This window comes from Hyperoodon ampullatus (assembly GCF_949752795.1).
Source record: "Hyperoodon ampullatus genome assembly, chromosome: 10".
Classification (NCBI taxonomy): Eukaryota; Metazoa; Chordata; class Mammalia; order Artiodactyla; family Ziphiidae; genus Hyperoodon; species Hyperoodon ampullatus.
In genome coordinates this window covers 69,155,396-69,173,636 of record NC_136923.1, presented here as the reverse complement: position 1 = coordinate 69,173,636, position 18,241 = coordinate 69,155,396, and the positions used below count along the sequence as shown (strand labels likewise).

The 18,241-nt window shown below is 43.4% G+C and overlaps 1 protein-coding gene across 5 annotated transcripts in view; it reads right to left on the bottom strand.

Moving 5' to 3' along the window:
- Window positions 1-16,555: 16,555 nt before the first annotated feature.
- Window positions 16,556-18,241, bottom strand: part of TBC1D22B (TBC1 domain family member 22B) — a gene marked incomplete at both ends in the record, with an annotated part of 62,551 nt that continues 60,865 nt past the window's right edge. For 4 of the 5 annotated variants that reach the window (XM_079712719.1, XM_079712720.1, XM_079712722.1 and 1 more), the window contains one exon: window positions 16,556-16,684. In XM_079712719.1, coding sequence (XP_079568845.1) covers window positions 16,556-16,684 — 129 coding nt within the window. Of the gene's footprint in view, window positions 16,685-16,832; window positions 16,888-18,241 lie in introns of all 5 variants that reach the window. The other variant, XM_079712721.1, reaches the window with a different exon arrangement.

The following is an 18,241-nucleotide window of genomic DNA, read 5'->3' as shown; positions in this document are numbered from 1 at the left end:
TAAACCTGTGCACCACAACTACTGAGCCTGATCTCTAGAGCCTGTGAGCCACAACTACTGAGCCCTCGTGCCACAACTACTGAAGCCCGTGCACCTAGAGCCCGTGCTCCGCAACAAGAGAAGCGACCGCAATGAGAAGCCTGCGCACCACAATGAAGAGTAGCCCCTGCTCGCTGCAACTAGAGAAAGCCCACGCACAGCAACAAAGACCCAACGCAGCCAAAAAATAAATAAATAAAATATTTAAAAAAATAATAAGTGAAAATGAAACTAGATTGTGGTGATGGTTGCACAACTGTATAAATTTACTAAAAAGTCCTTGAAGCATACACTTCCAATGGATGAATTTTTTTAAATTTTATTGACGTATAGTTGATTTACAATGTTGTGTTAGTTTCTGCTGTAGAGCAAAGTGACTCAGTTATACATATATATGTTCTTTTTAAAAAGATATTTATTGACTTATTTAATTATTTGCGCCCGGTTTTAGTTGCGGCATGCGGGATCTTCGTTGCCTCATGCGGGATCTTCATTACCGCATGCAGGATCTAGTTTCCTGGCCAGGGATCCAACTTGGGCCACCTGCATTGGGAGCACTGTCTTAACCACTGGACCACCAGGGAAGTCCCTGTATGTTCTTTTTCATATTCTTTTCCATTATGGTTTATCACAGGATATTAAATATAGTTCCCAGGGCTATACTGTAGGACCGTGTTGTTTATTTTATACATAGTAGTGTGTATATGTGAATCCCAAACTCCTAATTTATCCCTCTCCCCCCCTTCCCCTTTGGCAACCATAAGTTTGTTTTCTAAGTCTGTGAGTCTGTTTCTGTTTTGGGGGTTTTTTTTGCCGTACGCGGGCCTCTCACTGCTGTCGCCTCTCCCGTTGCGGAGCACAGGCTCCGGACGCGCAGGCTCAGCGGCCATGGCTCACGGGCCCAGCCGCTCCGCGGCATGTGGGATCTTCCCGGACCGGGGCACGAACCCGTGTCCCCTGCATCGGCAGGCGGACTCTCAACCACCACCTGCCATCCATTTACTTAATCATCATTTCCAGTATACATGTATAGTGGTTATAGTATTGTTAACCCATACACCCATGGAAAACAACTTTATCAGTTAGAGTACACAACTTATACACAGGTCTTTTGCCTTTAGTCATATAGATTATTTCCAGACTTACTTAGGTCAGCACCCTTTTCCCCCACCCACTTCAAAGAGGTTGTTTCATACAGTTATATTCTTTTGCCACCATCTGCATTCTATATGAAATCCCCTGACTTCCTAAATGATTTTTTCAAATTATATACATTAAGGTTCATTCTTTTGAATGTAAAGTTCTGTGAGTTTTGGCAAATGCATAGTGTCATGCACTGCTGGAGTCCAGCTCCAGCGAGTCCAGGGATACCCGAGGGATGGATAGCGTCGGCGAAGGAAATAATTCTATTACTTCAGCATTGCATGTTTCTTTCTCTCATGTCTTTATTCTTGATTCTTCTTCTTCATTCTTCCTCTATTGTTTACAATCACAGGTTTATATATTGTAGTTGATTACATTACCAGGTACGTGGCCAAACAATCTTAGCACAATCAAACCTCAAAATATTCTATAAAGATTTTTTAAAACAAATATCCCCTAGTTTCTAGATATCCTATTAAAATATTTCCCCAAGTTCCCATTAATCACAGGTTGTTTCTTAGTAACCAAGTCAAGCAGTTATATGATTATTTCAATTGTAAAAGTTAAAGCTACTTGTTCCTATTTTTCTTCTTGCATGAGCAACCTTTTACAATGGTCCCATGAAAATATTTATAGTGTACCTGCATGCTCTTTCTCGTTGTTTCCTTCAACTGAGACAGTGTTTTCTCCCTATCCTGGCAACGAATTCTGCTCTAGTCATTTGTTTTTCTATAATTAATCTTCCTTTATAATAGAACCATAAATTTCCTATGTCGTCATCAGGAACTCCGGCCCATGGTCATAACTCCATACTAGAGGGTGTTTTTCATAAAAACATCCCCTTGGTTCCAGGCTCTTAATTCTTTACCTGTTTCCCTGGGGCTTTAGTGGGTACTTCACATTCTATGGTAGTTTCAGGAGGGGGAGTCCTAGAGGAATTTTTCTTTCACGTGGAGCAACATACCCCCAAAATTACCCCTGTATGTAAATTTATTATCATAAAACATAACAACGGAGCTGTAGTCCACCTTCCTGGCATGGCGCTGCCTTGCAGTTTCGCCTTCCGTTGTTCATGACTTTGTCTTGGTGCAATGGCTCCAGGATGGCTTCTGACAATGCACAGTATCACAGAGAATAGTTTCATCACCCTGAACAAATCCCCCATTCTTTACCTATTCAACCCTCCCCCACGCCTGCATCTTGCTGTTTTATTTAACAATATATCATGGACATCACTCCATAGCAGTATAAACATATAGTCCTCCTTCCTCTTTTCAGATGTATATTACTCCACTGTGCTGATGTACCATTTTTTATTGAACCAGTCCCTTATTGATATATGGTTGTGTTCTTTTCAGTCTTTCGCAATCACAAATAGCCCTGCAATGAATTAGTAGGTACTTTTCAGTACTTATTACAAAATTTTCATATATTATCTTACTTGATTCTCACACCATCCTGCATCCATTTACCTGTGAGGAACCTGAGACTACTGAGTTGCCCAAGGTCTCATTACCATGAGCTTCTTGAGGGTTATGTCTTGTTTTCCATTGCATTCCTGGTATTTTTACTGAATGAATGAATGAAACTCTATAGTAAATGGCAGCACAGGGAACTGAAGCCAGGGCTGGAGACCAGATCTTTCTAGCCCCAAAGTTGCATTCATTACTGTCTGGCAGTGGTCTCTAAGGTGGAATGGCCATATCCCAGGGAGTGCACAAGGTGGCCCATTTGCTTGTGGAAAGAATATATCAGGTTGTCTAATTAGGATTTTATCCTGTTCTTTTTAAAATGTCCAGTTTTGTGAATATTTTTTACTTACATAAAAGAACATAGAGAATATGTATAGACTTTTTATGAATAAATAAATATTCATATATCAGGCTGTATGCTCAGACTTTATTTTGATGCCAAGAGTGCATGATGAAAACAGTTTGGAGTTACTGCCTTCTAAGGTTTGGGGATTTTATTAACTCCACCTCCCCTGTATCTTCCCTTCCAACAGTGATTCCCAACCGGGGGTGATTTTTGAGCCCCAGAGGACATTTGGCAAAGTCGGGGGACATTTTTGATTGTCATGACAGGGACAGGTGTGCTACTGGCATTTAGTGAGTAAAAGCCAGGGATGTTGCAAAACATCCTACAAATCACAAGACAGGCCGCACAGCGAGAATTATCCAGTCCCAAATGTCAGTAGTGGTAAGGTTGAGAGATTTTGCTTTATACCCATCTCAAGAGGGAAGAATGGAGGCACAAGAAAGAGCAGGGTGCAGAAAAGGAAGTAGGTTGTTATCTATATCTGTAGATCTAACATTTGTCTCATTACATATGCCCAATTAATGTTAATTGAAAAGAGCCGAGGAATGTTAGAGTTGGCAAAGGAGAGGCTTGGGGAATGGGAAAGGAAAATGGCAAGCAGAAAAGGAAGCACAGGGCAGGAAGAAGAAAGGGAAAAGGAGAAGAACAATATGGGGAAAGTGCAGCAGATCGTTTTCCAAGATGATTGCAACAAGATCGCCCATGCCACATGCTCTCACAGTGTGACACTGACATTCCTCACATTGCAAGATGGCATCTGTATTTCCTTCCCTTGAACCTGGGTGGGTATATGACTCCAGCAGAAGTGATGCTATGACATAAAAGGTGATACAGCTTCCACATGGCTTTTCTGGGATACTCTTAGAGCCCAGTCAACCATGACGAAGTGGAGAGGTCACATGAAGAGGCCACATGTACATGTTCTGGTCAATAGTCTGAGGTCTCAAATAACATGGCAGACTTATGAATGAAGGTACCCCTAGAGGATACCAGCCTTTGAGTCATTCTGCTGAGGCCCCAGACATCGTGGAGTAGATCTAAACCATTCCTGCTGTGCCCCATTTGAGTTCCTTACCCATAGAGTTTGTGAGCATAATACAATGGTTATGTTAAGCCATTTGGTTTGGGGATGGTTTGTTACACAGCGATTAAGAAATGGAACAGGAAGGGTGTGTGTGGGGGGACACTTGGAGAGTTGTTGGTTGTCTGCTTTATATACTAGTTAGGGTAGTGCTAGCTGCTGTAACATACAAACACCAAATTTCAGTGGCTTAACACAATAGAAGTTTATTTCTTACTCACATAATTATTCAGAGCAGTGTTCCTGGTTGGTGGACAGCCTTCCATTAAGTCACTCAGGAACTCCGACTACTATCATTCTGTGGCTCCTCTATTCCCCAGGGCTTGGAGTCCTCTGCATCCAGAAAGCAAAACAGGGGATGAGAGAATGGAGAAGGCACACCTGCTTCTTAACTGTCTTGTCTCAAAAGTGATATATATTTTATTAGAGAGAACTAGTCACACGACACCACCTAGATCCAAGCAAGTTTGGGAAATGTAGTCCCCGGTTAATCAGCCAATTCCCAGAAACCATTGTATACTATGGAAAGGGAAGCATGGATTTTGGTAGATAGCTGTCTCTGCAGACTTTAGAACTGAAGTTAATGAATTAAAATGATGATCATGACAAAGCTTTCTCTTTCCCTCTCTCCCATTTCCTTTCTTTTTATCTCCCTGGAATAGAGGTGGCATAAGGGGATGGAGTACAAATGATCACATTTTGCTCACTCTGGTTTTTGTGGGACCAGCCCTTACTCAATTCAGTGGTAAACCAGAGGCTACTGCAGCATGGTAGTGAGGTGTGTGGAGTTGGAGCTAAGTTGTCTGGGTTCAAATCTGAGCTCTGCTACTTATGATATGAGATCATGAGCAAATTACTTGACCTCTCCAAGCCTGTTTCCCCATTTATAAGATAAGGGTAATGATAAGGATAGCATTTAACTTATAGGATTGTTGTGAAAATTGATTTGGTTAATTCCTGTAAGATAGTTATGCTTGGTACATGGTAAGTACCCAATAATTGCTAGCTACTGTTGACGAATGGAGTGTCAGCTTCTGCAGAAGCTACCTCCTGCAGGTATAAACTCTATCTCCCTATGCCTCTTCTATGCTTCCTTGTCCAGGCATGAAAACAAGATGTTTTCTTCTCTTTAAATTGGTGAAGTTATAAAGTAGAAATCCCTTCAATCAATTTTAAACTTTTATTACCCGTCTCCAAGCAAGATGGGTTTTTAAAATGTCTAAACGAGAGAGCTCTTTCTGTGAGCAAGGGTTGATTCAATCGGGGGCACATCTCTGCCAATTGATTTGAAGCATGGTTCCTCTTTGTGAGGTACAGTAAAGGTGAGGTGGGACTTTTTCATTGTGTTTTTTTGAAAGATAGAGCAGAGAAGAAAGGGGTCTTGATGTAGCATCTCAGGTGAGGTCCTGTGTTTCTCCTTAAGTACTCTCTAACCTTGAGATCACAGGCCAATTTTTCAATAGACTGCTACAATTGGGGGTGGGGTGGGCAGTGAGTGCACAGATGGGTCTCTTAGACTGGGAGGAATTCAGGGTAACTGAAGGGAGGTAAAATCCCAGAAGGGGTGATCCAGCCTTTGCGTCTGGGGGTGGGGGTCACAGGTGGAGAGTTGAGGCTGACGCTCCACATTCTTGTTCATTCTACCCTTTTTCTTACTCATTTATCCTCCCACCTTCTCTCCTCTGCCCATCTCCAAAATGGAAGACTCTATGCTGAAAGAATCAAGGAAAGATGTCTTTTATTTTTGAAAGAGAACTGTTTTAGAAAACAGGAAGTAGGTGAGGAGGAAAAAAGGGACCAACTGCTTTGAACAGCTTGTTTATTAAGTGCTATTTTATGTAAACATAGGGTTTCAAGTATAGAGTCGTAAGATATTTCTGATACCTTTAATTAAGTTTATTATATTTTGGAAGTACTTATAAGTCATCGAATTTATTATATTCTGGAGTATCTGTAGTCAGTAATTAAGGTGGATGGTTTGGAGGTACTTGAAATTAGTACTGTAGGAAGCTACCTTCTTCCTTTTTTGTTGGGGCCCTGGCTGTTTCTTTCTTTTTTTTTTTAAACATCTTTACTAGAGTATAATTGCTTTACAATGGTGTGTTAGTTTCTGCTTTATAACAAAGTGAATCAGTTATACATATACATATGTTCCCATATCTCTTCCCTCTTGCATCTCCCTCCCTCCCACCCTCCCTATCCCACCCCTCTAGGTGATAACAAACCACCGAGCTGATCTCCCTGTGCTATGCGGCTGCACCTGGCTGTTTCTTTAAGCATCTATATTCTTTAACTTGCCAAGGATCAGTATCCGGTTTAAATATTTATTACCCATCTGGTTTTATTAAAGGGGGTGCGGGGTGAGGAGGTAGGCAGGAGGGAGGGAAAGAAGACGGTGGGAATCAGGTATCAATAATTACTGCCTTGTTTTCCTCTCATTGCAGACTTGGCTTCAGACTGTTTATTTTACAAGTAATACATGGTATCAAGCACCTAATATAAAATCAGGCTTGGGGTGACTTACAGTTGAATCATATCACTCTGAATTGGCTACTTTGGGACTACAAAAATCACAAAGATCCCCAACTCAATTCACTTTCATCTGGGGTTGGGGAAAGGGGAGACAGTGGGGCTATTTCTCACTTGGAGAACCTTGAGTTCTACAATCCAAGGTAATAACGCAATTTTCATCACATTTTTTGACTCATAAATTCATTGCACTATCAGCTTTAGTATTTGTTATTCAGGACTTGTTGAAATGTGCTTACACTTATTACAGCTAGTAGAAGCCTTCTCTCTCTCATTTCCGTAATAATGTTTGGAGCTGTGTTTTTCAAACTCAGGTTAACGGTAATGAGCCTTGACCAGCATTTTTGAAAAATGGAATACAATAGAACAGGTCAGAGCCCATCACGCATAGGGAGGGTGGGCACTGTTTGTGAAACGTTGCTCATATTTGTGTGTGTGTCTGTACTGGGTCTCAGTGTAAAATGTGTTTTTTTTACTGTAGGTTGTGATCAAAACGTTTGAAGGGTTTTTGGTTCTGGACAAGATGAAATAAGCCCATTGCAGTCTCTCTGCCAACAGTTACAACTAAGTATTCTCAACAAAATACAACTACCTGAGAACTCTGCAAAGTAAACAAGCAGGTAAATTAGGGAGCTTGGAGAAGCTATCTGTATTGGGTAAGTTACTCAAATTTTTTCCTTTTTTTCCTCTCAGCTTTGACCGGAGAGTAGGCCCCAGTGGGGAGCTTCACAGTAGCAAAGTCAGCAAAAAACGAGAGAAACCTAAAAGAAAACAACTCTTGTTTCTTCTACTCTACTCACAACTCCACTTCTGACACCAAAAGTGTGTGGGTTTTTTCCACACCAACCAATTCTCTTAACTCTTCAGACACCAACCGTGTGTCCTACAGCTCAATTCTTCTTTTTTTTTTTTTTTTTTTTTTTGCGGTACGCGGGCCTCTCACTGCTGTGGCCTCTCCCGTTGCGGAGCACAGGCTCCGGACGCGCAGGCTCAGCGGCCATGGCTCACGGGCCCAGCCGCTCCGCGGTATGTGGGCTCTTCCCAGACCGGGACACGAACCCGTGTCCCCTGCATCGGCAGGCGGACTCTCAACCACTGCGCCACCAGGGAAGCCCCTACAGCTCAATTCTGACGTTAACTACCTGAAGTTAGTGCAGACCTCAGAGGTTAAGGGCAGGCTTCCCTGGTGGCGCAGTGGTTAAGAATCTGCCTGCTAATGCAGGGGACACAGGTTCAAGCCCTGGTCCACGAAGATCCCACATGCCGCAGAGCAACTCAGCCCGCGTGCCGCAACTACTGAAGCCCGTGCGCCTAGAGCCTGTGCTCTGCAACAAGAGAAGCCACCGCAATGAGAAGCCAGTGCACCGCAACGAAGAGTAACCGCCGATCTCCAAAACTAGAGAAAGCCCCGTGCACGGCAATGAAGAGCCAACGCAGCCAAAAATAAATACAATTTATTTAAAAAAAAAAGGTTAAGGGCTCAGTCCCGCAAGATTGCCCGTTTCAGATGCCAGTCACAAGTCCCAGGTTGTCACCTATATTCTGACCAACTAGCTACAAATTGGGGGTTCCCATAACCTACCTCTTCCTCAGGTTCAATAATTTGCGATATCAGCTCACAGAACTCAAGGAAACACTTACATTTACCGGTTTATTATAAAGGAAGATGAAGAGGTACATTAGGGGAGGTCTGGAAGGGTCCCTGTGAAGTTGGGGAGCACCACTCTCCTGGCACATGGATGTGTTCACCAACTGGACTCTCTCTGAATCTCTTTGGTAAGGGTTTTTTTATGAAGGCTTCATCATGTAGGCATAATTGATTATTAATTCAATCCCCAACCTTCCTCCCCTCCCCAGAAGATGGGAGGTGGGGCTGAAAATTCAAAGCTTCTAATCATGGCTTGGTCTTTCTGGTGACCAGCATCCCAATCCTGAAGCCACCCAGGAGCCCACCAAGAGTCACCTCATTAGAACAAAAGATGCTCCTACCACTCAGGAAATTCCAAGGGATTTAGGAGATCTATGTCAGAAACCGGGTTGGGGTGGGGGTGGCAAAGACCAAATGCTAGAAAAAAAGATACTCCTAACACCCCTATCCCTCAAAAAATTACAAGGGTTTTAGGAGCTCTGTGTCAGGAACTGGAGACAGAGACCAAATATATATATTTATTATGTCACAAACCCCATCTCTCTGACCAGAGGACTTGGGAAAAGGGTTCTTCCAAGTCAGAATTCTCATTAAAACTGTTTCTCGGGGCTTCCCTGGTGGCGCAGTGGTTGAGAGTCCGCCTGCCGATGCAGGGGACGCGGGTTCATGCCCCGGTTCGGGAAGATCCCACATGCCGCGGAGCGGCTGGGCCTGTGAGCCATGGCCACTGAGCCTGCGTGTCCAGAGCCTGTGCTCCGCAACGGGAGAGGCCACAGCAGTGAGAGGCCCGCGTACCGCAAAAAAATAAAAAAAAAAATTAAAAAAAATAAAAACTGTTTCTCTCTCTCCCAGACCTGTCCCAAGGGCGGCCCTCAATTGTGGGGCAGTGGTGGCAGCAGTATAGGCAGCTAAAATTTCAAGAGAAACACTGTCATTCTGGTTAATTGACTAGGAAATGAGCCCTGGTGAACCAGAGAGTACAGGGAGAATCCCAGAGAGGAGCCAGCTAGAAAGGGAATCCCATAATTCTGTGTATGAACTAGGACAAGTTTTACATGGTCAAAACAAACCCTAAGCAGCATAGCAAAGCCTCTGAAAAACTGAAATGACATCAGAACTACAGCTCATAGAAGATGGGACAGAACTTGCAGTTTGAACCTAACTGGATTGCCTGATAAAACAAAACAAAATCAACGTTCTCTACAGCAGGGGTCAGCAAGCTTTTTCCATAAGGGAACAGATATTACATAGTTTGGGCTTTGTGGGCCATACAGTCTATCACAACTATTCAACTTTGCTGTTGTAATGCCAAAGCAGCCATAGACAATATGTAAACAAACAGGCAGGGCTGTGTTCCAACAAAACTTTACTTATAAAAACAGGAGGGAATTCCCTGGCGGTCCAGTGGTTAGGACTCTGTGCTTTCACTGCCGAGGGCCTGGGTTCAATCCCTGATCAGGGAACTAAGATCCTGCAAGCCATGTAGCGTGGCTAAAACAAAACAAAACAAAACAACAGGAAGAGAGCTGGATTTCAATAAGTCCCAGAGTCTCACACACAGTATTCAAAATGTCCAGGATACAATCCAAAATTGCTCAACGTAGAAGACTTAGGAAACGTTAGAACCGAAAACCACAATATCCAAAATTAAAATTCACTGTATGGGTTTAATAGCAGAATGGAGATGACAGAAAAGGAGTCAATGAACTTGAAGATAGATTAAGATAGATCTGAAGAACAGAAAGGAGAAAAAAAGATTAAACAAACAAATGAACAAGAGTCTTAGAGACTGTGGGTCCAACATTCCTATAATCAGAGTCCCACAGGAGGAGTAAGAGATTGGTGCAGGAAAAAAAACAAATTTGAAGACATAGCTGAAAGATTCTCAATTTTGGTGAAAGACATAAAATTACAGATTCAAGAAATTCAGTGAACCCCAAACAGGATAAATGCCAAAACAAACCAACCTTCCAAAAACCAAAGAAACAAAACAACCTACACTCAGACGCATAAACTCAAAGAAAAAGAAAAAAAATCTTAAAAGCACTCTGAGAAACAATATGGTGGTTCCTCAGAAAATTAAAAATAGAATTACCATATGATCTGTCAATTCCACTTCTGGGTATATACCCCAAAGAACTGAAAGCAGGGTCTCAGAGAGATATTTATATACTCATGCTCATAGCGGAATGTTCACGATAGCCCAAAAATGGAAGCAAGCCAACTGACAGATGAATGGGAAAACAAAATATGGTATATACATACAATGGACTACTTAGCCTTAAAAAAGAAAATCTGACATATGCTACAACATAGATGAACCTTGAGGACATTATGCTAAGTGAAATAAGCCAGTCACAAAAAGACAAATACTGTGTGATTCCACTTATATGAGGTACCTAGAGTGGCAAATTCATAGAGACAGAAACTATAAGAGAATGGTGGTTGCTAGGGGCTGGGGGGAGGGGAAAATACGGAGCTATTAATGGGTATAGAATTTGTTTTGCAAGATGAAAAGAGTTCTCGAGATGGATGGTGGTGATGGCTGTACAACAATGTGAATGTATTTAACACTACTGGACTGTACTCCCAAAAACGATTAAGATGGCAAATTTTATATATAAAATTTGCAGCTTGCAGGATCTTAGTTCCCCGACCAGGGATTGAACCTGGGCCCTGGCAGTGAAAGCGCCAAGTCCTAACCATTAGACTTCCAGGTCATCCTTCCAAAAATGCTCAAGATGGCAAATTTTATATTATGTACATGTACATATTGTTACAATTTTTTTTTAAAAGCAGTCTGATAAAAATGATTAATTAGATATAGAACAATGATTTCAATGGCTGTGGATTTCTCATTAGAAACTGTGGAAGCAAGAAGACAGTGGGACATCTTTAAAGTGTTGAAAGAAAATAACTATATCCAGAGAGAATAAATTCAGGAATGAAGACAAAATGAAGACAATTCTCAGATGAAGGAAAACTAAGAGAATTAATTAGCATACTTGCTCTAAGAGAAGTGCTCAAGGAAGTTTTTCAGGCTGAAGGGAAATAAGAGCAGAGGGAAACTTGGAACTTAAGGAATTAAGGAAGAACATACATTGTAAGTATCTCCTCTTAAGTTCTTTAAATTATGTATAACTATTGAGAGCAAAAATTATAACAGTATATGGTAAGGTTTTCAATGTACCTTGACATAATTTATACAAGTACAGCATAACATAAAAGGGGGAGGGTAAAAGGATCTATATAGTTGTGAGGCATCTACATTTTACTTGAAGTGATAAAATATTAACTGTAAGTAGTTAGATATGTATATTATAATCCTGAGAGCAACCTCTTTAAAAGTATAGAGATATAACCAAAAGTCAATAGATATATTAAAATGAAATACTAAAAAATATTCAAATAATCCAAAAAGTGGCAGGAAAGGGGACAGGAACAGAAAACAAATAAAATCGTAGACCTAAATCCAACCACATCCATATCATTCGTAAAAAGTCTATTTTTTAATTTTTTTGGCCGCACCATGTGGCACGCAGGACCTTAGTTCCCCAACCAGGGATGGAACCTGTGCCCCCTGGAGTGGAAGTGCGGAGTCCTAACCACTGGACCGCCAGGGAATTCCCTGTAAATGGTCTAAATGCAAAAATCAAAAAAAAAGAGAAATTATCAGACTGGATTGGAGAATAAGACCCAACTATATCCTGTCTCTAAGAATCCTACATTAAATATAAAGACATAGGTTAAAGGGATGGAGAAAAATTTTGAAGACCAGTGGCTTGAAGAGAAGGTCTGGGTTTTCCTCTCTCAGTTAGCTGGGTGGGGTAGGACAGGTGTGTTTTGGTCACTACAGAGACAAGCATGGTATCCCAACAGCAAAAGCAGTGAGTCCCCCAAGTCTGGCTCCCAGACTCCCCACCTCAGCTATCAGTTCAAGCAGGGACTTTCACATTCATCACCCAGAAGCCACAGTTCACAAACCACCTGCTGAATCAAACTCAACAGGGATTCTCCTTGCTTCCAATAATTCTAATGCAGTCTTTGCCAAAATAAAGGCATGCTCTGATCGGCTGTAGCTGTGGCTATCCTGGCAAGCTGGCACAGGTTCCAAAGAGTCTGGTCTTGTACAATGTGCTTTATGTTCTCTGATCCTCTGTGAATCTCATCTTTTCCATCGTGAGTCTAATAAATCAAAACTGTCTCCAACTGGTAAGGGAATATTGGAAGTCCTGAGGAGACGAATGAAGAGCTCAGTTACTGGGCCTTAGGTTCTGACTCCAATCCTTGAAGCTTTACAAAGCTGTTTGACATGGAAAGTCCAATCCAAGACAAGCCAAAAGCTCAAAATGAGATTCATGCCTCTAGGAGCAAATGAGGTCACTATTCGAAGAATCTGTGCCGCTGTCCCCTCACAGATGAATAAAAACAGAGGTAAGGCCTACTTAAGTAGAACCGTAGAGGTTTTGATCGCAGAAAGAATAGATAAACTACAGGTCAAAGTACGCCAGGATTATTTTGAAAGTTTTCACCAATTTCCTAATTATGATCAAACATATTTCAGAAAATGATTAACTTCCTACATAAATGAAAAACAGAACTTTTGAATGAAGGCTAGTCCAGGTCAGTTATTTTCTCTACCAGCCTCAGGAACAATTAATGGTCTTGGTCCAAATAACACCAAGTAGAAATACTGTCCATGTTTTGTTTCGTTTTGTTAATTTTTATTTATTTATTTATTGGCTGTATTGGGTCTTCATTGCTGCGCACGGGCTTTCTCTAGTTGCGGCGAGCGGGGGCTACTCTTCATTGTGGTGCGTGGGCTTCTCATTGCTGTGGCTTCTCTTGTTGCAGAGCACGAGCTCTAGGAGCACAGGCTCAGTAGTCATGGCCCATGGGCTTAGCTGCTCTGTGGCATGTGGGATCTTCCCGGACCAGAGCTCAAACCCGTGTCCCCTGCATTGGCAGGCGGATTCTTAACCACTGTGCCACCCGGGAAGTCCCAACTGTCCATGTTTTATGAAAAAGGTTAAATTCTAAGGTTAATCGTGAACAATCACTTGAATTTCAGTCAGATCTACACCCCACTCCCATATGCTTATGGGAAAGTCTGGTCTCCATTTTCAACTTATTTTCGTAAGTTCTTATTGTACAGATTGCTACCTGAATCCTAGTATCTGTTCTCCCCTTCCTCCATGGTATAGAATCCTGATTCTGAGTCAGGCAAAAGGTGGCCTGGAATAGACTAATCCCCCAACCTCCCTTGCAACTAGGTGTGACCTACCATGGGACTAAGTCCTAGCCTGTGAGTTGTAAGAGGAGATATTATGGAGCAGCCTTCAGGAACCTTCTATAGAACACTGCTCACACATTTCCTGCACTCTTCTTTGTCTCCTTTATTTAATCCATCTAGTTGCTTGGAAAGTGGATGTAGTAGCTGGAGTGCTAGCTGCCACCTTGACCATGAAGACCTGGAGGAGTCCAGGTTCCTAAAGACTTTGTGAAACAGACTCATCACACCAGCCCTGGGTTGCCTACTTTTGGACTTTCATGGTAGGGAGAAGTAAATTCCCATGTTGTGTAAACCCTGCTGTTATTTTTGGTTTGTGTTACATGTAGCTGAATCTAATCCTAATATAGCTCCTAATGACTGAAACCAAGAAACACTCTCCAGGGATCCCCAGGAAGACGTTCTAGGTGGAGAAACCACCATTCCAATCTATTCTTTGTAGAAGAAAAGTGCAGTCAACTGCCTTTCTTGAGACATTTCACAGTAAGGTTACCAAGAGAAAAACCAACCAACCAACGAAACAAAACAAAACAAAACACAAACAAACAAAAACAACCAACAACCCCAAAACCAAAACCTTAATGAAAACCCTAAATGGAGGGCCAGTCTTTGAAAACATTTTAGTTCTGCATGATTTGGTGGGAAAAACACAGTGCAGGTAAGCTGGAAGGTCTGTCCTCTAGTTCTCATTCTGATGCTCCCTTCCTTGGCCTTGGGTTGGGTTTTCCTCTGCGAACAGTGAGGGTTGTTGAGCTAGATATCTCTAGGCTTTCATACAGCACTGAAATTCTAGTCCATTTTCTAACCTCCATTACATTATATACTCCTTTTTGGATAAATTAAATAATCCTCAAGTGTTTTTCACAGTGCTTGGCACACGGCAAGGCGCCCTATAAACATCAGCTAGGAGGGACCACGTTACTCATTGTTGTAGTTTCCACAGTGTCCTGCACAGAGGAGGTGCTCAGCAAGTGTTTGCCGCATCCTCCGAGGCTGCCTTATCTTCTGTTGGTCCCCTGCCTGCCCTACAGAAAGCTCTTCCCCCGTACTTACTGGCGTCAGCACGAAGAACCTGAGAAAAGGAGACGTTAGGTTCCAGGTTACACAAATCCATGGCAGAAAAATCAGCAGTGGAGGAGGAAATACACTGTTTATTTACAATTCTTTCACTTTATCCACAATTTCCCATACAAACATAAAAACTAAAAAAATAAAACCACCACTTGGGAACACAAGTGTCTTTCTTTAATTAGTCCATCGAGGGAGGGTCACAGCCCTCTCACTCTGTGAAGGAGACTATTGAGGCACACTGAAGGGGAAAAGGAAAGGGCTAGAAAGAATGCCTGAGAAACAGCTCCCGATGAGAAATGTAACATGCCAGCGTGGTGGGCTTCACTGGCAGACTCAGGGCCTTACCCACAGGGGAAAAACTGCCTGGCCTTCCAAGAGGGTGCCGGCTGCCTGCCACCTCTTCACTACCAAACACCCAACATCCAACACAGGTCACACATCTCATGAGCTGTGTGGGGTGTGATGGTGACAGTGGGGGACACCGAACACCTCTCTCTCTGGGAACAGCCCAAAACCCCAGGGACACACAGGAACCCCTCTCCTTGGCACTGACAGTCAGTCACAGCTTCTGTCTTGAATACAATGCTGACTTAAAAATGTAAAAACAAAAGCCCTCCCCAGCTTCCAGGGGAAAGGCAGGGGCTAAAACATGCAGAAGGGCTTCTGCCTCTGTAGTCCTCTCTCTGGGAGGCTGCTAGGGGAGAAGGATGGGGAGCTCTGACCGCTGAAGACGTGTAAGGGGCACGGCAGATGCTCCACAAAGGCCTGGGGCAGGGATTGAGGGGCGGGGGGTGGGGAGAGAAAATCTCTGAGACACTGATGCTTGGGTTGGCTGCCACCCGGTCTTCAAAGCAGCTCCATCTGCTTGACTGTGCTCACTCTAGCAGACTCCCATTCACTTCCCTCACAGGAGGGCACCCAGAAACCAACCTGGAGGTGCTGAAGCCACCTGCCTGGCAACTTCATTTGTGCTAGTGACCTAGATTGCTTTCACATGTTGATGCACATTATAAATATAAAATCATATCTGCTACAAAGAAGACATATATTTATACATCTTTACCCATATACATAGTAACACAATTTACACATAATATCTTGGAGTGGGTCATCATGGAAAAAGGGTCTGGAGAGGTAAAAAGCCCCTTCTCCCTCCCCTGCCCTGATCCTTCTCAAGGGATGCTTGTGTATGTGGTCACTGGGGCCCTTCCCAGCTGGTTGCAATGGGGATAGTCTGGACACAGACATTCAGACATGTAACTAAATGCTGATGGGTGTGTATACCCACATACACACACAGACGCAGGCACACATACAGATGGCTGGTGAGAAAAGGAAAAATGAAATTCCTAGCCCTTGGGTGTAGGCCTCTTCCCAGAGTTATAAGCATCAGTGCCTCCTCCATCTGAGAACAATGGTCTTAAAAAGCTGCCCGTCACTGGCTCAGACTTGGGCAGAAGGGGAAAGGCTAGGAATTGGGGGTAGAGGGGAGGGGCCAGGAGTCTTTTGAAAACATAAGGCGTTTTTGACCTGTGAGCAAATCAAACTATGTCACAAAAAAGCAACAGTATCAGTTGGAGCTGGGAGGCAAGAGACAGCCAGTCCAGGTAGGGCAATGTGACTGGAGACCCTGAGCCTTCCCCTTCCTCTGTCCAGTTTCTTTTAAAGGGGCAGACAACCCTGTACCTCCTTTTCTGTCCTCTCCCAGAGCTGGGCCCATCCACACGTCATGGAATACTGATAGTGGTCCAGGAGAGCCATCTGGAGACATGGAGTGGTGGACAGGCACGCCAAAAAGTTAAGACCTGGGTGGCGGATGTGAGCTTTTTACAGCAGGAGTGGTTCCTGGCCAGGGTCCACGGCTCGCACAGTGGCCACAGTGATCAGATTGCCATCAGAGATGGGGGCAGTCTGGGTCCCCGCGGGGAGACAGCACCTATCGGCGGTAGTGATTGGGGGCGTCGGCAAACATGTACTTGAGTCTATACGCCTCAGCGAGGAGCAGCCCAATCTCTTCGTTGCCCCAGTGTATCGTAGGTAGGTTTTGTAGCAGCATGAGGAGACCCTGGAATGCAAGAAAGGACTTTCATCATTTTGTCACTGACCAAGGGACCGGCAGGCCCTGGAATGGAGCCCCTTCTCCTGGGTCATGCATCCCAAGGGTCTGATCTCCCTCCTCCCAGGCGGCACACAGCTCTTGGCCCCTAGTTCACCTTCAGGAAGCCTTGAATAGCCTCTGCTGAGTCTCTGATCCACTAACACCTGCTTCTTTAATAATATTATAAATAGAGAATGACAACAATAAATAAGGATCTTTAAAAGAGAAAAATAAGCACTCATCATCCAAATATACCTCTCTTAATTTCAAAGTATTCCTTTTTAGTCTTTTTTCACACGCATATTTCTTTAAATAGTTGTAATAATAATTATGATTTTACATGTTTTTTTAAAAAAATTTTATTTATTTATTTTGGCTGTGTTGGGTCTTCGTTTCTGTGCGAGGGCTTTCTCCAGTTGTGGCAAGCAGGGGCCACTCTTCATCGCGGCGCGCGGGCCTCTCACTATCACGGCCTCTCTTGTTGCAGCACAGGCTCCAGACGCGCAGGCTCAGTAGTTGTGGCTCATGGGCCTAGTTGCTCCGCGGCATGTGGGATCCTCCCAGACCAGGGCTCGAACCCGCGTCCCCTGCATCAGCAGGCAGACTCTCAACCACTGCACCACCAGGGAAGCCCTACATGCTTTTTAACCATCCTTTTTTACTATAATTTTTGTGTTTTCCCATGCAGCCTTCAAAAATGATTATTCTCAATGTCAGTATTCTAGCATGTGGCTATACCTTAATTGACTCAACCCGTTTCCCTTTTTTCCTTTTTATTAGATATTTAATTTGTTTCCTTTAAGGAAACAAAACAAAACAAAACCTTTATTGATAAGGCTGCTATGTACCCTTTTGCATTTGACATCTTTCTCTGAATCCCAATGTTCACTTGTAATCACTTTATTTATCCTCTGCCCTGTTCTCCAAAGACTCTCCTCAACCAACCTGTCCAGCTGATTTCCCACTGTTCCCAACATATGAGCCTCATCCAGCCAGGTCCACTTCAGCCACATTTATCTGTGCCTCCAGGGTTTAATTTAGGTTGTTCCTTTCACTTGGAACACCTCCTCTTTTCTCCTTTCCCTATCTAAATCTTATGCAGTTTTCAAAGCCCAGGTCCCTCAAACAGCTCCATGGAGATAGCCTATTAAAGAAGATATTAGAGTAAAAGATGAATGTGAGGATTTCCTTGGTGGCACAGTGGTTAAGAATCCGCCTGCCAATGCAGGGGGCACGGGTTCGAACCCTGGTCCGGGAAGATCCCACATGCCGTGGAGCAACAAAGCCCATGAGTCACAGATACTGAGCCTGTGCTCTAGAGCCTGCAAGCCACAACTACTGAGCCCACGTGCCACAACTACTGAAGCCCGCACACCTAGAGCCCGTGCTCCGCCAACAAGAGAAGCCACCTCAATGAAAAACCCACCTGCCGCAACAAAGAGTAGCCCCCACTCGCCGCAACTAGAGACAGACCGCGCACAGCAATGAAGACCCAACGCAGGCAAAAATAAATAAATTAAATAA